This window comes from Oncorhynchus gorbuscha, linkage group LG21, assembly GCF_021184085.1.
Source record: "Oncorhynchus gorbuscha isolate QuinsamMale2020 ecotype Even-year linkage group LG21, OgorEven_v1.0, whole genome shotgun sequence".
NCBI classification, from domain to species: Eukaryota; Metazoa; Chordata; class Actinopteri; order Salmoniformes; family Salmonidae; genus Oncorhynchus; species Oncorhynchus gorbuscha.
In genome coordinates, this window is record NC_060193.1 from 59690093 (window position 1) to 59710817 (window position 20725).

The 20725-nt window shown below is 45.3% G+C and overlaps 1 protein-coding gene across 2 annotated transcripts; it reads right to left on the reverse strand.

Annotated features, from left to right (window-relative positions):
• Window positions 1-960: 960 nt before the first annotated feature.
• Window positions 961-20725, reverse strand: LOC124007958 (sentrin-specific protease 7-like). 2 transcript variants are annotated; one of them, XM_046318861.1, is made up of 16 exons: window positions 19239-20721; window positions 16947-17068; window positions 15897-16037; window positions 14670-14703; window positions 12535-12759; window positions 11271-11509; window positions 8713-8789; window positions 8147-8263; window positions 7678-7797; window positions 7300-7392; window positions 4309-4481; window positions 3676-3719; window positions 3528-3571; window positions 3371-3439; window positions 3109-3259; window positions 961-2878 (listed from the first exon to the last, which is right to left on the reverse strand). In XM_046318861.1, the coding sequence occupies exons 1-16, from the start codon at window positions 19291-19293 to the stop codon at window positions 2735-2737; spliced, it is 1848 nt and encodes a 615-aa protein (XP_046174817.1). In that variant the 5' UTR covers window positions 19294-20721; the 3' UTR covers window positions 961-2734. The 2 variants fall into 2 exon arrangements, with proteins under 2 accessions (XP_046174817.1, XP_046174818.1); XM_046318862.1 differs by lacking the exon at window positions 961-2878 and having other exon boundaries at window positions 3259-3325; window positions 3357-3439; window positions 19239-20725.

Sequence of the window (20725 nt, forward strand, 5' to 3'; positions counted from 1 at the left end):
GGCCGCCTCTCCTTCCAGTTCTCTGCTGCCAATGACTGAGCGAACTACAAAAATCTCTGAAACTGGAAACACTTATCTCCCTCACTAGCTTTAAGCACCAGCTGTGCACCTGTACATAGCCCATCTATAATTTAGCCCAAATAAATACCTCTTTCCCTACTGTATTTATTTATTTTGCTCCTTTGCACCCCATTATTTCTATTTCTACTTTGCACATTCTTCCACTGCAAATCAACCATTCCAGTGTTTTACTTGCTATATTGTATTTACTTCGCCACCATGGCATTTTTTTATACTTTACCTCCCTTATCTCACCTCACTTGCTCACATTGTATATAGACTTATTTTTCTACTGTATTATTGACTGTATGTTTGTTTTACTCCATGTGTAACTCTGTGTTGATGTATGTGTAGAACTGCTTTGCTTTATCTTGGCCAGGTCGCAATTGTAAATGAGAACTTGTTCTCAACTAGCCTACCTGGTTAAATAAAGGTGTTCTCAACTAGCCTACCTGGTTAAATAAAGGTGTTCTCAACTAGCCTACCTGGTTAAATAAAGGTGTTCTCAACTAGCCTACCTGGTTAAATAAAGGTGTTCTCAACTAGCCTACCTGGTTAAATAAAGGTGTTCTCAACTAGCCTACTTGGTTAAATAAAGGTGTTCTCAACTAGCCTACCTGGTTAAATAAAGGTGTTCTCAACTAGCCTACCTGGTTAAATAAAGGTGTTCTCAACTAGCCTACCTGGTTAAATAAAGGTGTTCACAACTAGCCTACCTGGTTAAATAAAGGTGTTCTCAACTAGCCTACCTGGTTAAATAAAGGTGTTCACAACTAGCCTACCTGGTTAAATAAAGGTGAAATAAATAAACATGGTTCTTGTGTCCAACACGTCATTGTGTTTTCATCTAAACATGCCAGTTAACAATTATCGCTCACAATGAAGACTTTCACTCAGTCACTTGATGGAGTTTCTTTATTGTCATTACAAAGTAGATTTGATGTTAGCCCATTTAAATGGGTTAAACTATCTGTAAATTAAAACAAAACTTCAAACTGCTTTAACACGGTTCTCTATAAAACACGTCTCCAGACTACCTGTTGACTATCTGGACCGGTCTATTGGAAGGACATAGATCTCAGTCCTGATCTCCAGAGCCTAAACCAATGCATTAGTAGTTGTAGGCTGGAAGGTGGAAGACAAGTTAAGCAGTATGGATGTCCTTGGTTCATTCTATGGAACCCTTGAACCCGTAAAGCCCATCCATAGTGAACCAGTCGACCTATGGCCTTATCTTAACAGCACAACTTAGAACTTCAAACCCGCTACTGCATTTGACTATACGGCTTTAACTGAACTATAAGACAGAATTAAAGCCAACATAATTATAGTATTAGAATAACAATATGGAAGAATTGATAAACACTCATTTGTATACTGTAGTAGTGGGGCCATTTTCTGACCGTGGCTAAATCAATGGGGTAGAGATTTGGATGGGGCGAATAGGAAAAGGGTAGCCCAACTCATTTTGGAGGTGTGGGGGGGTGACCGTTACCCTTCCAACAACAGTAGGGGTGGAGGAGGGCTCTGTCCTATCTAAGAGGGCTCTGTCTGGGGCCCACATGCTGTGAGAGGCTGCACCAAAGACTCCAATTATCCAAAAACTACCAACTTAACCCAATTAAGTACATATGGTTAAGCACATATCCTATCAGACTTAGTGTTAACGACCCAAACTGAAAAACCTATTAACTGTACCCGTGTGAAAAACACACAATAACTTAAAAGGTCATATCTGGGATTCTCGCTCTACAATATTGTGATGGTGACAGAAGAGTTCTGTCCAGCCGTTGCTAGGTAGACATTGGGGGCATCTTTAATCCAGGAATATACCACATTAGAAATACATCATTATAAACATGCCATTAACAAATCAATGTTTACACCGTGAAAACAAACAGAAACTCAAATGGAAACCCTTTACTGTGTGGGGACAATGTTATTTCTGATGACAGAGTGAGTCAGGTCCATAGACTTTCATACAGCACAAACACAAAGGGGAATTGAGTTCTGCCTGTAAACAGAACAGGGGAGAGGTGCTGTTCTAATCCTCATATTACAAGTGGTCATTGTGTAAAGCTTACTTGGTGTTCCTCACTGGAACATTGGGTTTCTCTTACAAACGAAGCAGCTACAACATGAGGAGCCAAAACTAAAACACTGCCAACGTGTTGACTAGTGTGATAACACTATTGTTGAGCAGCTGCAAACAATCATGTGCATATTGGGTCCTTTATGACTGATGGTCAGAAACAACAGCCTGACACACTGAACAGGAATAACTGAGTAATATTGACTTTAATATTTATAGTGGTTTTATGTGTGAGTCATAAGGACATTTGAAAAAGAAACCTGTTCTGGATACATGAGTTACACTTTTGCTCAGCAAACTAGATTTGAGCACTCACTCATATGTCCATTCCAAATGCTCTCTTCTATAACATAACATAAAAACTAAACATTACATGAACAATTTTATTCCATTTTACGATCCTATTATTTTGTATATTCACATTACATACAAGTGAGAAACAAACATCCTGTGACATTTTATTTAAAAAATAGTAATACAAAAATAGTATAAATATTCCTTGTATTGTACATTTAAAAAGTCAAAGTCCTTCACAGTTTAGCGGTATTGTAGTAGTAGTGCATTGCTGATCAGGTACCGTGGCTACCTGCAGCTGCTCCCGCCGTTGCCCCGGCAACCGTGCAGCTCCATCACCAGGCTTCGGATCTCCTCCCTCTTCCTCCACACCTGTTGCCGTGGAAACCAGCGCTCCAAACGCAGGGGGAGGTCAAAGTGCACCACTGGGTTCTGGAGAAAGTCAGTGAGCCAACCAGAGGTTTGGAATAAGGTGTGATGTCATGCATTGAACAGGCAGTTATCATTTCAGTAAGTCGCTCTGGATAAGAGCGTCTGCTAATTAACTTAAATGTAAATGTAAGTGTTTTAGACAGTGTAGTAGAGACAGAAAAGTGCCCATGAAATGGATGGTTGATGTCAGCTTGTTGCTAAGCGTGGGAGGTTACAGGGGAGGGCCGTACCTGCAGAAAGCTCTCCGCGTACTGCAGGAGGTAGAGGCCACAGTCGCTGCTGTTGTCCTGTAGAGGGACTGTACAGTGGGAAGCCTTCATACTGTCTACAGTGAAGTCTCTGCGTGTTCCTCTACGCACCTCCCACTCTACATGTAGGTAACTGGAGAGGACAGACGGGAGAGATTGAAACTAGTGTACACACACATATATGAACCACACACACACAAAACAATGCAAGCGCGACAGACACACACACACAGAGAGTACTCACTCCCGCAAGAGCTTATAGATGCTCTCATGGTAAGAGATCTTCAGGGAGTCCATGATGAGAATGCAGGGTCTACAGAGAGAAAACAACCCCGTGATATTACACACACTGTTATAGATGGAGGAAGTACAGCCAATTCATTCACAGTTAATGCACTCACTTCTTAATGATGGTCTCCCTCTGACAACCATCTTGGGTACATGCCTTCAAAATTGGGATAATGTCATTTAGAATGTTGCACACATGCTCAAAACATCTGATATTTTTTTTATTTTTTTTATTGATATACAAAAGAGGGTGATATTTACTGGTGGGTTGTGGGGCTTCAATGTAGGTTTCCCACTGGCTCCCCCTGAAGTACGTACACACACACACACACACCCTTTTTAAATCAGCAGCAAATGTTTAGTTACTTTGATTTTGTTCTGTGGTGTTATGGCCAAATGTGCATGTTCTGTTTCTCAGTGTTTCTTGGCTGGGTATGGAGGACACGCTAGACCTGAACTACAGCCACCAGGCCAAACAAATCATTCCATCTGCAGTTAGGATTCAATTACACACATGCATGAACATGCACACATAACACACATCACATCCAGGTATGGCTAGAACACCCCCTTTACCGTCTGTTTTTTTAAGAGAGACCTCATTTTCAGAGGTCTTCAGTTGTTTTCAACATAAGCCCTAACATAGGGTTTTAAAGGGTAGTTAGGGACTGACATCGCAGCCTAAAAAGCCCACTAGCTGCCTTCCAACATTATTGAGGAAAAATAAAAAGGATCTAACCCAACGTTAATTTGATCATTAAAGTTAAACAAAGCGTGTGAACGCAACCCGGGTTGATTAGAAACACTATTACATTACAGCCCTGGTGAGAGAAGTGAGATTCTGCCAAGGTAAATAATCACAAACACACAATGCATCGGCGATGTCCAACGCACCTGCTCCGTTCTGCAGTTTGGGGTTGCTGGCCTCTGGAGAAGGCCCAGTTGAAGCCTGGGGCTGGCATTTCCTCTTCCCCCCGTTGGCCTCCACTCCAGCTGGGCTGGACCACTCCTCATGCTGGGCCTGCTCCAGGCCAGGGAAACAGATCACCACAAGGTACCAGTGGGCTCTGGGGAATCAGACACAAGGGAATGTGCAATGTATCATGTATGTGGCTATATGAGAAGTGTTCAATGTGTATGATAAGGGTAATGTATACATTATGTACAGTGTGTAACGTACAGTGTCTATTTTGTATACAGCAGTACTGTGTGTCTAAGACAATCTGGGACATTACAGTTCATCGTATCCTATCCTAGGAGAGAAAGTGTAATGGACTGGGGATAGAGATCTGTGCTACCGCATCTACATTCTCATCTACACATATAGATGGATTTCATCATGGAAATACAGAGCAACGGCAGCATGTGTTGTTTCAATGTGTAAAGAGAGAAACCAGTCAGTCTAGTGGAGTAAATGGCATTCACAAGACACTATAGGGAACTGCTGTGGCCCTGTCCCAGCCTGGCTGTGGTCCCTGTCCTAGCCTGGCTGTGGACCCTGTCCCAGCCTGGCTGTGGACCCTGTCCCAGCCTGGCTGTGGACCCTGTCCCAGCCTGGCTGTGGACCCTGTCCCAGCCTGGCTGTGTCCCCTGTCCCAGCCTGGCTGTGTCCCCTGTCCCAGCCTGGCTGTGTCCCCTGTCCCAGCCTGGCTGTGTCCCCTGTCCCAGCCTGGCTGTGTCCCCTGTCCCAGCCTGGCTGTGTCCCCTGTCCCAGCCTGGCTGTGTCCCCTGTCCCAGCCTGGCTGTGTCCCCTGTCCCAGCCTGGCTGTGTCCCCTGTCCCAGCCTGGCTGTGTCCCCTGTCCTAGCCTGGCTGTGTCTCCTGTCCTAGCCTGGCTGTGTCCCCTGTCCTAGCCTGGCTGTGTCCCCTGTCCTAGCCTGGTTGTGTCCCCTGTCCTAGCCTGGTTGTGTCCCCTGTCCTAGCCTGGCTGTGTCCCCTGTCCTAGCCTGGCTGTGTCCCCTGTCCTAGCCTTCTCTTGTATAGGAACATACTGAAACATACCGTGTCAGAATATAAATCTGTATCTGGAGCGTAGCCCATTCTCCAGCGACACGTCAGTCGGGAGGGGAGGTATTGTCACTGATGCTTTTTTATTGAAAACCCATTAAGATATGTAAAATAGGTCTGCAGTTGTATATAATAATATATGCCATTTAGCAGACACTGATATCCAAAGTGACTTAGTGTCATGCCTGCAGACATTTTCCCTATGGGTGGAATTGAACCTACAGCACTTGGCATTGCAAGAGTCACGCTCCACGGACTGAGCCAGGGTTCTAAATCATTGTGCCGGGGACAGAAGACCGTGTTGACAAAGGCACAGTATGTAGACTAAAACCCTTCTACTGTGGTCCTAAAGTGAAGTGGGGAGTCGAGGGAACAGGGAACGCTGTGCAGCACTCCATCCAGACCGTCATCATTCCACAGACATATGAATGAAGGTAGGCACATCCGGCCCCGTCAGGCGTGACAGAGGCTGTTTCAACACCAGTGCAGCCTTGAGACTAGTACACACACCCACAGACAGACAGAGTACAGCTCAGGCCACATCCATTCATCTCCACTATGCTGGAGCCCTGCCCTGCCTAGACACTGCCTCCGCTCCAGTTTAATGTCCCTGTTTTCATGTCTCCTTGTCAGAGCCATGACAGCTAGAAGGAAGGATGAAGAAAAGAGCACTGTTTTCCCCAATCAATGGAGTGTGGTGTCGTGTCGTGACATGTAGTGTACAACAGAGTAGTGTAGAGCAGTGTAGTGTACAGTAAAGTAGAGCAGTGTAGAGTAGTGTAGAGTAATGTAGTGTACAGCAGAGTAGTGTTGAGTAGTGTAAAGTAGCATAGTATAGGGCAGTGTAGTATAGTGTAGGGTAAAGCAGTGTAGGGCAGTGCTGTGTAGGGCAGGGTAAGGCAGTGTAGTGCAGGGCAGTGTAGTATAGAGTATGGTGTCGTTGTGTCGTTCTTAGTCCAAATCTTGGCTCTACCCTGTCTGTCTGTCTCTGTGTCTGTCTGTCTCTGTGTCTGTCTGTCTCTGTGTCTGTCTGTCTCTGTGTCTGTCTGTCTCTGTGTCTGTCTGTCTCTGTGTCTGTCTGTCTCTGTGTCTGTCTGTCTCTGTGTCTGTCTGTCTCTGTGTCTGTCTGTCTCTGTGTCTGTCTGTCTCTGTGTCTGTCTGTCTCTGTGTCTGTCTGTCTCTGTGTCTGTCTGTCTCTGTGTCTGTCTGTCTCTGTGTCTGTCTGTCTCTGTGTCTGTCTGTCTCTGTGTCTGTCTGTCTCTGTGTCTGTCTGTCTCTGTGTCTGTCTGTCTCTGTGTCTGTCTGTCTCTGTGTCTGTCTGTCTCTGTGTCTGTCTGTCTCTGTGTCTGTCTGTCTCTGTGTCTGTCTGTCTCTGTGTCTGTCTGTCTCTGTGTCTGTCTGTCTCTGTGTCTGTCTGTCTCTGTGTCTGTCTGTCTCTGTGTCTGTCTGTCTCTGTGTCTGTCTGTCTCTGTGTCTGTCTGTCTCTGTGTCTGTCTGTCTCTGTGTCTGTCTGTCTCTGTGTCTGTCTGTCTCTGTGTCTGTCTGTCTGTGTCTGTCTGTGTCTGTGTCTGTCTGTGTCTGTGTCTGTCTGTCTCTGTGTCTGTCTGTCTGTGTCTGTCTGTCTGTGTCTGTCTGTCTCTGTGTCTGTCTGTCTCTGTGTCTGTCTGTCTCTGTGTCTGTCTGTCTCTGTGTCTGTCTGTCTCTGTGTCTGTCTCTGTGTCTGTCTCTGTCTCTGTGTCTGTCTCTGTGTCTGTCTCTGTGTCTGTCTCTGTGTCTGTCTCTGTGTCTGTCTCTGTGTCTGTGTGTGTCTGTGTCTGTGTGTGTCTGTGTGTCTGTGTGTGTGTGTCTGTGTCTGTGTGTGTCTATGATTCTCACTCACTTGTGATTGACCGGCACAAACAGGTAGTCCTTGTTGAAGATGTCAACATGGCGGGTCCACGTCCTCACCCTCTGGTGTCTCCTGTCCCTGGCCCTGAGAGGAAGGAGAGGGGACACACTTCACAGCAACGCATACTACTCCTTCCATCACAATCCAGGAAGAATATCTCTTAACAATACTTTTAACAAGAGTAAAATGCTCCTTAACCTCTGTCAATACCATCATTAACATCGTTAGCATATGACTAAGCCACCAGCCTACGTAGAGGGCGCCGCCAGGAGCCTAAGGCCAAACATGAGCCCCCCGCAGGGCGCCATGTGACACGCGGCCGAGCCGCCCACTAAGCCGTTAAAAGACGCTGAGTGCTGATCTCCTTACGGGATGGCAGCCTCCTCCTCCAGGGACGTGTCCCGGCGGGTCAGCTGCTTGTAGAAGAAGCTGCTGAAGACATGACATCTCTCTGCCAGGGGCCCCGGGGCCCGCTCCAGGAGAAGATACCTGAGGGGACAGGAAGATGCTGAGGTTTTGCTGGACTGTCACATGCTGTTGGCTGAGCTAAACTAAGGGGACATGGCTGATTTCCATATATGTTAAATGAAGCTAATGTTAGGGTTTGGTTATGATAATGGTCAGTTTTAGGTTTTGGCTGGTCAGCCTGTCAAAGGGCTGCTGGTCAGAAAAGTCCCCTTAGTCCTGCTTCATTGTACTTTGTTGTGGTTTGAACCAATCAGCATTCAGGATTAGATCCACGCGTTGTATGATCACAGGTTACACATCTGCCAGGTGGCTAAGATGTTCACATGACAGGAGAAGAACATTGGTCCACAGGCAGATCACTAGAACTCACTTAAGGTAGAAGTCAATGATGACATCATTGAGGAACTGGCCACTGTCCAGACAGTCTAGGTCCTCTGTTGTCACGGTGATTCCTCCTTTAGAAGGGAGTGGTGGGTACTGGATCAACCTGAAAAGATCCTATAGTTAATGTGTAAACAACAACAACTAATATAACAGGTAGTATATTCTACATTGAAAACCATCCATAACAATAAACTGGTAAGCAGCCAGATATACTGCCCTCACCTGGTGGGCAGCCAGATATACTGCCCTCACCTGGTGGGCAGCAAGATATACTGCCCTCACCTGGTGGGCAGCAAGATATACTGCCCTCACCTGGTGGGCAGCAAGATATACTACCCTCACCTGGTGGGCAGCAAGATATACTGCCCTCACCTGGTGGGCAGCAAGATATACTGCCCTCACCTGGTGGGCAGCAAGATATACTACCCTCACCTGGTGGGCAGTAAGATATACTGCCCTCACCTGGTGGGCAGCAAGATATACTACCCTCACCTGGTGGGCAGCAAGATATACTGCCCTCACCTGGTGGGCAGCAAGATATACTGCCCTCACCTGGTGGGCAGCAGGCCCTTGAGTCTGGAGCAGGGCTCTCTGCTTCTGTGGTTCCCTCTGGTCCGACTGGGGCTCCCCTGATCGCAACAAGAACAGAACAGAAAAACATTACAGAATCACCCGCCAGAAGTCATCACCCCAGTCAAACACCTCAGAATCTACAGATTCATCTGACTGCATGGGGGATTGTCCTCCAATGTATTTTGGACAAGGGGAACAGGTGATCAAATTCAACGTTTTGGTGAGTAATGAAAATGAGGGGTATCGAGATGATAAAGTCAATGTCTGCTTTGAATGAATAGCAGAGAGGAAGAGGATGATGCCACTCACTGTGTGTGTGTTGGCCAGACATGCTGCAGACTTGCCAACCCTGTACAACTTGTTAGAGTACCAGACGCCTTGGCAAATTGGAGATTCAACTCTGCACATAGCACGCACAGAATTGGGGTTTTCTTTCACCCCCATGCACGCTGTGTGTGAGTCTGATCGCAATTATAGAATTGTACCAAATCAAGTCTATAAAAAAGGTTGGTATACTTTCTTCACAGCATTCCATTTACACATATGGTAAAAGTCACTAACAAGATCTAATTAGAAAGAAAAGGACCTTTATGTGTTTTTATTTTATTAAACAAGTAATAACAAGTTATTTGTTTAGGTACAAAATGTACAAATGTCCTATCAACGATAAAACATTTGTATCTATAACGTTTTTCTTAGCACATGCGGCCAAGTTTAGTCGCTATAGTATAGGAACGCTTGTCACCTCTTAAACAGTGCCAATCACTAGGGCCAGCTCACAAGTAGTGGCATTTTAGACACGGTTCCTAATCAACACTAAAAGCAAAATCATTTTTAAAACATAAAAACAAAAACAAATGATCGCATCGACACAGACCGCAAACTGGCTACACAAAGCTTAAGTAGGCTACTGCCAAGAGAATCTGAACGCTGTTCTCTAGAAGAGTCCGCGTGCCTATTGTATTTATTTGCAGCGCATACCACATTTGAGATTTTCGAAATGTATAACATCTTAAATCTAGTGCAAAGGCATTTTAGAAGCATTGCCTCTATAGCTAATACCGGACACTCATGCATTCGTCATCGCGCAGTCTTGATTTTTTTTATAATACTTTTGCTTTTTGTGACGTGGATCATAATTACATTTATATTCTATCAGGTTGCGTGATCCTCGCAATGTTACGTGGAAAATACAACTAATGGGACGCAGAATTAAATGTATATCACTTCAGAGCCCACTGAATGTCCATCTTATGTTCGCTAACATTAGCTTGAAACAATTCGTGTTTACCTTTCCACGACACACGGAGTTGAAAAGAGATTTGTCCATGTGTTTACCTACAGCTGGCAGTCGGCAAACTCAGCATCACAACAAATAGGAGGGGCAGACACCGGGAAGCTGCGTCGAATAATCTCCATGTCTGTTGACACAAACTCCGAACATGTCTGTGTGTTGCAGTTCGAGAATCGGGATGTTAGATTTAGTCATTGGACTTGTTTTTATAAAAATGTTTTTTATTACATAAAAAAACAAAATTAGGCCCTATTCATTTATTCGTACTTTTAACTCAGATCTTGTACCTGCATACACGGACAGAGAATTGCTAGTTGGTGGCAAAATGCGTGCATGTTGCTGCTTCCACAGATGAGTTCAAGGGAACCAGCTCATAAAGACCCCAAAGAGGTGGCCTACTTTGGTCTATGCCAGCTGGCCCCAAAAACTCTGATGTTCCTGGGCCCTCCCTGGACACACACACACCACCCATGCCGTACTCATCATCCCCACCACACACACACTTCCACCCACCCAGATCCCTTCTTACTGCCTGTGTAATTCCTCCATCCTTCTAGGACCTGTGAGGGAGTAGAGACCAAGCTCACTTCTGCTGCTGGTTGGGTGTGATCCCAACCCCACCTAACTCTATCCAACAAGCCATCTCCATCCCTCAATCTCTACATCTCCATCCCTCAATCTCTACATCTCCATCCCTCAATCTCCCAATCTCTACATCTCCACTTCTCAGTCTCCCAATCTCTGCATCTCCACCCCTCACTCTCCCAATCCCTCCAATTTCCCCATCTCTCCCCTCGCTGGACACTGCCAATTCATCAAAACTGAGTCAGGGGCCACTCACTGTCCCAATGTGTCCAATTGTGTGTGTCTGTCCCCTGTGGTGTGTGTGTTCATCAAAACTGAGTGTGGTGTGTGTGTGTGTGTGTGTGTGTGTGTGTGTGTGTGTGTGTGTGTGTGCTGACAGGGCCACTTCTTCTAGCTGGCGCTGCTAACTGGCCTTCATAGTACCTGCTGTTATATTGAGCACCGAGACCTCACAGTGGATTGAATAACACAGACATTTTTATAACAGGTTTATCAATTTATACCTCTGAGGCTGAGCCTGCATCTTTAGGCAGAGGGATGGAGAGTTGGGGGGGAACAGGGGACGAAAGAGCACAGCGGTATATACACACTGTCAAGCATATAGACACACAGACAGAGACACAGACACAGTTCTGAGCTCCTGAGTGACTATACTGACCTTTGCTGTCCCCAGGCCGGGGTCTGCCACCAGGCTCTGCCCCAGCAGGGTGAGGAGGTGGGCGTCCTGGGGACAGCTGTGTATCAGTGCCAGGCCGTCTGCCCAGGACAGGGGACTCTTCAGGTCGTAGGAGCGGCCCTGACGGAAGGCCTCTACATCCAGCATGGAGGCTAGCAGAGCAGCCTGCAGATCACCCAGCTGTTCTCTTAGGACCAGGAGGAGGAATGGACAGGCCTGACCTATATATCCACAATAGGAGAGAACACACACATTAACACACGGACAGATGCACACACAGAGACACACACTGTTCCACACGTTGGCAGGTGATGACTTTTTCCTCTAGAAAGTGTGGTTGAGTCATGACGGTGTGCTGCGTTGTAATACTCAGTAACTGGCCCACATTAAGGACAACGTACCACTTCTACACTTTGTCTTTCTTTAGGTTTTGGAGGCAGAATCTTGAGAAGTTTGTTTTCCTGTTGACCTTCGCAGCTTGATTGAACCTTTAACTCAATTTATCCACCTCTGGATCGGACGGAACACCAGTCCCAATTAATCCACCTCTGGATCGGATGGAACACCAGTCCCAATTAATCCACCTCTGGATCGGATGGAACACCAGTCCCAATTTATCCACCTCTGGATCGGACGGAACACCAGTCCCAATTTATCCACCTCTGGATCGGACGGAACACCAGTCCCAATTTATCCACCTCTGGATCGGATGGAACACCAGTCCCAATTTATCCACCTCTGGATCGGACGGAACACCAGTCCCAATTTATCCACCTCTGGATCGGACGGAACACCAGTCCCAATTTATCCACCTCTGGATCGGACGGAACACCAGTCCCAATTTATCCCACCTCATGCATCAAATTCTCTGCATCTGGTGAAAATATGTTGACCCACTATTCATATTACTATAGATGTATTTATCCTCCATTTAACCAGGGAAGTCACATTGAGATTGACATCTCTTTTTCAAGGCTGCTTTTTTTAACATGGACTCTCAAGTCTCAAATCAAATCAAATTTATTTATATAGCGTACATCAGCTGATATCTCAATGTGATGTACAGAAACCCAGCCTAAAACCCCAAACTGCAAGCAATGCAGGTGTAGAAGCACGATGGCTAGGGAAAACTCCCTAGAAAGGCCAAAACCTAGAGAGGAACCAGGCTATGTGGGCTACGTGGGCTCAACTAACATTGTAATGAATTTCTCTGTCTTAATTCTCCCAGTTGATAGAGTAGTCTTACCAGGCAGTGTAACGGGGTGGAGGGCTGAGAGCTCTGTCTGTACCAGGTTGGCCTGAGCCTCAGACACCCAGAGGAAGAGCAGGGAGGGGGCCGCTCGGCCGGGACAACCCTGGAAGAGACTCCCGTCTTGGGCTAGACCCCCGTCCCACACCGCGTACCCTCTGAGCTGGGATGCCACCAGGCTCACCGACACCCCCCCCTCCTCCTCGGATGACACCCTGGAATCTGTTGGAGAAGGGGGGTGATAATTCTGTTTTGATCATACTGGATATCTGATGACAGGGAAGTCTTTGTTAGATTATTTCTATCATTTATTTAAAGTTCTTCTACAGTATTTTGGAGAAGGCAGAAAGACTGTCTAATACACTGACTATCGGGGGTTAAGAATCCAAGACCCTGGAGTTACTACATTTACATTTACACTTAAGTCATTTAGCAGACGCTCTTATCCACCATGCTCTCACTAACTGACCACCTCCTGCTCAACATAAGCGTCTTAGGACACTAGTAAGATCCACAGATGCACCCGGAGTCAAGTGGGGTGAAAAGGTTGTGCAGACCAGTATGGCCTACCGTCGCCAAACGTAAATAGAACCCTAAGCTGAGCTTCTTAACCCTAACCCAGTCCAGAGAAAAACAGGTACGTGTGTAGTGTGTGTGTGTTCAGGTGCAAGTGTGTGTATGGGGGCACGTGTGTGTATGACCCTCACAGGGTCACAGACATTTGACCAGGGTCGTTACATGCTCACCTACAGTAAACAACAGGGTAAGCGATGGGACAATAACAAGAGTTACCGTAATGAGATTTATATAAAGGATTAAAGACGGGTTATCTAAGGGAACGTCAGGCTGGAATTAAATCATTACACATAATTCATATTACAAACTGGGTGGGTCGAGCCCTGAATGCTGATTGGCTGACAGCCGTGGTATATTTCACCATATACCACGGGTATAACAAAACATTTATTTTTACTGCTCTAATTACATTGTTAACCAGTTTATAATAGCAATAAGGCACCTCAGGGGGTTGTGGTATATGGCCAATATACCACGGCTAAGGGCTGTATACAGGCACTCCGCTTTGTGTCGTGTTTAATAATATATAAATAATATATGCCATTTAGCAGACGCTTTTATCCAAAGCGACTTACAGTCATGTGTGCATACATTCTACGATAACAACATTAGACCATTAGACCATAACAACATTAGACCATAACAACATTAGACCATTAGACCATAACAGCATTAGACCATTAGATCATAACAACATTAGATCATAACAACATTAGATCATAACAACATTAGACCATTAGACCATAACAACATTAGACCATAACAACATTAGACCATAACAACATTAGACCATTAGATCATAACAACATTAGACCATTAGACCATAACAACATTAGACCATTAGACCATAACAACATTAGACAATTAGATCATAACAACATTAGATCGTAACAACATTAGACCATTAGATCATAACAGCATTAGACCATTAGACCATAACAACATTAGACCATTAAGAACAGCACTTAGCCGGGGTATACAGTTGTTTTGGCCATATACCACACCCCCCCCGGGCTTTATTGCTTAAATAAAATAGGCTGATCTGATCCTTCTACATGTATATAATACCTGTAAATCGTTAACTACAGTTTTTTTGCATCGCACTGGTCAACTACCTTTCCTTGCTGGACAATGGATTTCAGCACTACACTTTCAGAACAGAAGTGTGTTTTCCAGTCTGACTTCACTAGCCTGGTTCCAGATCTGATTGTGCTCTCGCCAACTCATTTGCTTATTATTGTCAAGCCAAACATGTTTAGCATGACAATGAGGGCCAAGGAGTTGACACGATGGCACAAACAGACTGCCACTCATCTGCCCGCTGCCCTCCTCATCCAAATACCTTGACCTAAGTCTCATGAGGCCGCAGCAGGAAGAGGGTGGCTCAGGGAGGCTATGGAGCCCATATGATCCCCCTGGGGAAGGGAAGGACCCTGCATGTGTTGCAGTAAAGACTAAAACACACAGTAACTTTACCTTCCCCCATCTGATCATTAGACTAGGTCATACTCCACCACACATACACACAGCTGCAATGTCAAGCTGTCAGTGATTACCTTTCAGCGGTAGAGTGATGCCATCATCTGTTACCTACAAAAAGAGGAGGGAGATGAAATATATTAGCAGGAGGAAAATGCTGACATGTTGTCATTACGGTATGTAATAAGAGGGAGGATGAATAAAATAGCTGATTAGAGAAGAGGTAGAGGAGGAGAAGGTGGAGTGATATTATAAAAGCATCCTGTTGGGTTTATATACTAAGGAGGGTAGACTGACCCCTGACCCTGATGCTCAGTCTTGACCAACCTTTAGAACCTTATTCCCCTAGCCCAGACCAGATGCACTTGTGTAGATCTGAAAGGATTGAATAGGTAGTCACATTGGACATATTTAGCATGGTTGCTATGGAAACAATACCAATCATAACAGAATAATACATATTCTGTTTAAAATGGTTGTCAATAAAAAAGACCTCGTTCAACAATGGAGGGAAAGTTTCCAGACATGACAAAAGCAGCTAAACAAATAAATAAATTAGGCAATGGGGACTTCCCTGTTGTTTTGCTGACCTCACAGTGGAAAACAACAACAGTTTGACACAGTAATCTATTGACCACAAGGCAACTGCTCCGGACTCACTGACCACGGTTTAATTCACCGCGGGATTAGCACCACACTATTTCTTAATTGCTTGTTAAAGGATTTTATGGGAGTTTGGAGAACACCTGGTGATAAACTGCCGATGTTTTGCCAGTTATGGTCTTGAGTTGCTTATCATGTTATTGTTCCAGTAAGAGACTGGCATGTGGGTTTTTGAGTCTGCCAGTGAAGGTTGTGTTCCAAGTGTTCAAAGTAGCGACACATATTTGATCTTCTATTTTATTACAGCTCTCTCCATCCGTCCCATCAGTGTAATATGTAAGCCCTATTTTGTGAGGACTGGCCCATTAAGACGTTGGACAACACATGTCCTTTATTAAAATATAAACCAGGAACAAAAACTAGTGATGGGCCAATCACATTAAGGGGGAAGCTATCTGGAAGAGAGCATGGAAAGAAAGAGAGAAAGAAAGAAGCTGGGCAAATATTGATGTGAAATCAGGACAGTGAGGAAAGAACCTGGTTGTTTCTGTCTTACATTCATAAAGGCTTCAACTGAGACACAAATTTGGAACGCACAGGTATTATGCTCAGCTAATTTTGAATGTGGAGCACAAGCACGCGCCTATGTGTACACAAAGATAGAGTGACCTACACACACACCACTAGCCAAGGGGTCTTACCACCAGGTTTCCATTGGCCTGCGCTCGGACCACCCCAGCGTGCAGTGTAGAGAAGGACAGTTCCATGATAGGAGGCAGCGGCTGTGTGCTGCCAGGTTGGTGCTCCGATACGCTCTGTGACCCCGTGACCTTCTCTCCAGCCTGTCAATCACAACACAGAGGTACCGGCACACATCGAAATAATTCACAGCATTGCATAAAACACCTCATATCCACCTCAACTGCTTCAATAGATTTCTTCCCAGGCATGAAACAAAGGCCCTCTTGGAAACAAATGCTTTAAATCGACCACGATTTCCTAGAATGTTTTCAATTGGTGATGTCTTGTCTTTTAGGTGCAACAAGTTACAGTGGATGGAGTTTAAGGTGGAGGCCTTGCAGCTTGGTCCCTCCAGCTACAGTAAAAGAAGAGACACTGCACTGAGCAACACAGAAATCCTAGAACAGAGATGGGAAGCTCTATTCAAGATGCTCAACAACAGGGGTTACATCTGTTCCTCTACAACGTCCCGAAACACAATACAAACATGTTGGATCTGAACCAGAGTTACATGCTTCTTCTAAAACATCCACTGGGGAGGCTTTCTACTACTAATTATCTCACAGCACCAGACTGGTTTCTTTTATTACTTACACATTCCCAATCCCCACTGTCTGCTAGCTAGCTAAACCTCTACATGTGTTACAGACAGGCAGTTAGCTGACAAGAGCTGGCAAACCTCACCTCAGTCGTGATACAGGCTACAATGTTGTCTTCTCCAAGTCTGACCTCTCAATCCAAGTCTGAAATAGCTGGCTTCTCTGAGCACTGTCCTCTTTGAGTACTGCATATAAACATGTCCGTCTTGATATGTTTTCTTGATTTGATGCTCTCTGACTGTCAAATGCTCTAATATTATTCAAAACCAGACAATATGTTATTTGTCCAGGCAACCATGGAATTAGAACCATATCATTAGAATTCTACTCACTTAAAGTGAATAGGCCTATGACATGTGATGACGTACCATGATCATTAGAGACACATGCCCCCCCCCCCATCCCTCCTACCTGTTTGGGTACATGTTCTTCTGGGGTGGGTTGGCCTTGCCTGGGGCTATGTTGTGGGGTCTTCAGCTTGGGGCACTCTTCTTCATCATCCATGTCCTCCTCATCCTCACTGGAAAGCACAACTGACACACAGAGACACTCGACTTAGTATGGTGATTATACACTGTCGTTAAACAAACAAGGGGAAGTGATAATATTACAGGCCAGTGGTCTGTTGCAGCAGCTGGGTGTAAAAACATTGGGCTTAAATGATAAGCGGAAGATAGTTACAGAATATACTAGCCTTCCTCTCAAAATGAGGGAAGAGAGAGAGGAGAGAGAGACAGAGAGAGAGACACCAGTCTGTAGGTGAGGGGATTGTACTGTATATAGTAAGGTGCCTACACACACTGAGGCCGGTCCATACCAAGGCTGGGGTTGGTGGGCCCAGGGTAATAGGCTTGCCAGGGAGTCATCTGGAGTGTGACGCTCAGCTAGCCAGAACTGGAGCAACTTGTCCTGCTGTACCACCCATAACTGTTGTATATCTATGGTGCCACCTACTGGGACTGGCACCTTGAAGTGACACTGACACCGTTAGTTAGTGTGTCAATGGGGTGGCTTCACGAAGGAGCTGCTGGCACACTGACTGTGCCTGAAGTTGAGAGCAGGAGCTCCTTTCCATGCTCTACCACCGACTGAGACTGTCACTTTCAAGTCAGTGTGTTAATGAGTGTGTCAGTTGCTGGCACACTAACAGTCAGTGAAGGACTTAAGAGGATTGGAGTGGTATATATTTGTATTCAAAATGACTACTTTGATGAATGATTAGCTAATACACTGTAGGGAGGATGAGCGATTTTTAAAGCCCCCAAGCAGTCTTGGTAATTTTATTTTTAAATCAATGGATGTCTTATAAATCACTGCATGTTTATTAAATGAAAATAACTCCAACATATATATTTTTTAATAATTTACACTGAGTATACCAAACATCAGGAACTGAGTGCATTTCCCTGAGCCTCCTTTCGCCCTTCAAACACTCCGTCTGATCGTGTGGGAGTTAGGAAACAAATGTGGAGATATTTACATAGACAGCCCTGACTGGCTGATAGGATGGTCTAGAGCCCATCCCCTTACCCAGATGAACAGTCATTGGTCTATTATAATCAGATCACATTGTGATGTCATGCTGTGGGCCAGAAGTTCCATCCCATCAGAACAAGCTGAAATTCAAGGCATTGTTTTCTAACATCACTTACACAAAAAGGACATTATCATAATTATCAAAATTTCAGTGATATTAAGACAGTGTGAAAATAGTATAATATTTTTTAAAGAATAATCACGTTTTTAAATGCACCTCCCCTTTTAATATATCACATTGATTATGATGGAGTACGCAATATTAGCCTACATCCTGTTGTTCATCAATACCTTTGGCATAAATACAGATTAGCATACATTGTACAGGTCCTGACATAGGATCACGGACCTAGCTGGAGATGGCTGTTAGCTGCTACACAGAGTCAATGGGTTCATTTAAAGGGGGACTAGAAGCTCCTGGTAGCAGCGGAAGGACCCAGAGTCGGAGGGGGAGTTGGAGGGGGGAAGGGGATTGGGACAGTGTGGGTCAAGTGCCAGTAGACAGACACAGGACTAATGGGCTTTATAGGAAGCTTTGGCTAGCCACAGTAATCTGGGTGACTACTTGTCTCCCCCCTCCTCCTCCCCATAACCCTGGTGTTGCAGCGCCATGCGCCCGCCCGCCTGCCTCCTCTTTCCCTGCCTGCCTCCTCTCTCTCTCGCTCTCTCCCTGCCTGCCTCCTCTCTCTCTCGCTCTCTCCCTGCCTGCCTCCTCTCTCTCTCGCTCTCTCCCTGCCTGCCTCCTCTCTCTCCTCCACCATGCAAGGTACATTAACATGGAGGGACAAAGGGGACTGAGAATAACCAAGTCTTCTCTCGTTATCACTATGGTATTTTCCTTGTCAGCACTTTGAGTGCATGTGAAGACACACACACACACACCTCAAAAAAAGTGAGCCACCCCTCTGCGGTGGAGCCAGGCATTAATCTCTCAGCACCGCTGACAGCTGATGGTTTCCCAGGCCCGCCTCTGGCTACACATCTCTGACCACAAAGAGCTTGTAAAGCTTTAACTAGGACCCATTAGGAGAAGAGAGAACAAATGCAGACCAGATGAGGATCTTCATCGGATGTTGTGTCCTCATCATTCCCCTGGTGATGCCCCAGCCCCATGTTGACAAAAATATATCTTAATGGCAAATATTGCCTATACCGAAAATTACAAACCCAAGCTTGAGTTTCCTCTCTTTTCCAACCGCTTCTTGGCTCCCCAGCTCCTCATGTCGTCATCATTATGAAGGCTCCTGTACTCGTTACTACCTAATCACTGTGGATTTGAAGGGCCAAGACTCCACTAGAGTGAGGAAGCCCATGGGTCTCTCCTAGAACAAGTCCTCGCTAAGGACGCAGTTCACCACAGATCCAATCAGTGGCTATGGGCGTGGCTTAGTTGCATAGAAGTTAAGGTTAGTGTTGGTTATAGGGGTGGAGCTTAGGTCCTTCCAGAGGATCCATTCTAACGCCACGGTGGTTGTGCACCATGCCAAAAGAGGGAGTTTCCCTGTAAATTGCTTACAGTGTCAGAATGTGCTCTGGGTCGTTCGTAAATTCAGAGTGTTTCGCTCTCGGGAGCGTTCAGAGTGTACGCTGGACGCTCTGGCTGAGGAGAAAGGTTGATCCGAGCGTTCTGTAGCTGGCTAGCTACTTCCAGAGATAAATGAGAGAACACCTCACTCTGACCATTTTACTCGCTCCAGCAGAGCTGGTTAGGCTGTTTTCATGTTATCTAGAGCGTTGGTGACTAACTGTGATTCTGGCAACAATTTAGTTGTTTTTTTGCCAATGTTTACTGACACCGGTAATATTCAACAGGTGTTGCGCATTTGTAAATTGATCCGTTTTTAATCTGCTCTAGCCAGAGTGAATTTACCAACGCACCCTTAGTCTCCCTCGCCTCCAGTCTGGTTTGCTTAGCCACAAAGTCAGATTCCACAGCCACATTCTGCCTTGCAAATGACCTCATTACTTTCTTGAAGAGACACCACACACTTTGATAAAAGATATTGCTTCTTCTATGCAAATGTTGATCAGTACAACAAAATAATATGTTCTAACAGTTGCCAATAAAATAAGTCCTAAATGGAAAGGATTGCTTATCATCTGTAGCCCCATAATATCAGCTACAACAAGCTCAATGCACACAATCCTGTTGAATATTATGCATTCACCTGTATTGTGAATAGACCTATAGGCTACATCTGGATTCTCCCGGTTTATCCATGCAGATTTACCATTCAAATAAATGACCATTATGTTGTTTGGTACTTAGATTAGTAAAAACAAAGTCAAAGGGATTGCAAAACTGTAGCTGAGTTTATCTGTCTGGATCAAGTGCCATTCTGGGAATTTGTCTAATACGCCTTCTTTCTGTTGTTGTTGTGGTATTGTTTTAGTATCGAGTAACGTGACACTAGCCAGTCTGTTATGTAATGGCCCTGAACCCCACTAAGACATACAGCTGAAACCACTTCCTCGCCTGTTCATCCATTGGGGCCGGATGATATTCTATACTGACGCCACTGGGTGAGGAGGGCATTTTGCTTCGTTTATAATGTTGGTTCAGCGTAACAACACTCATATTACAGAGTAGTATGTGTTGTCATACCGCCAGTCTATGCATGATATGGTATGTTCTGATCAATATGCTATGAAGG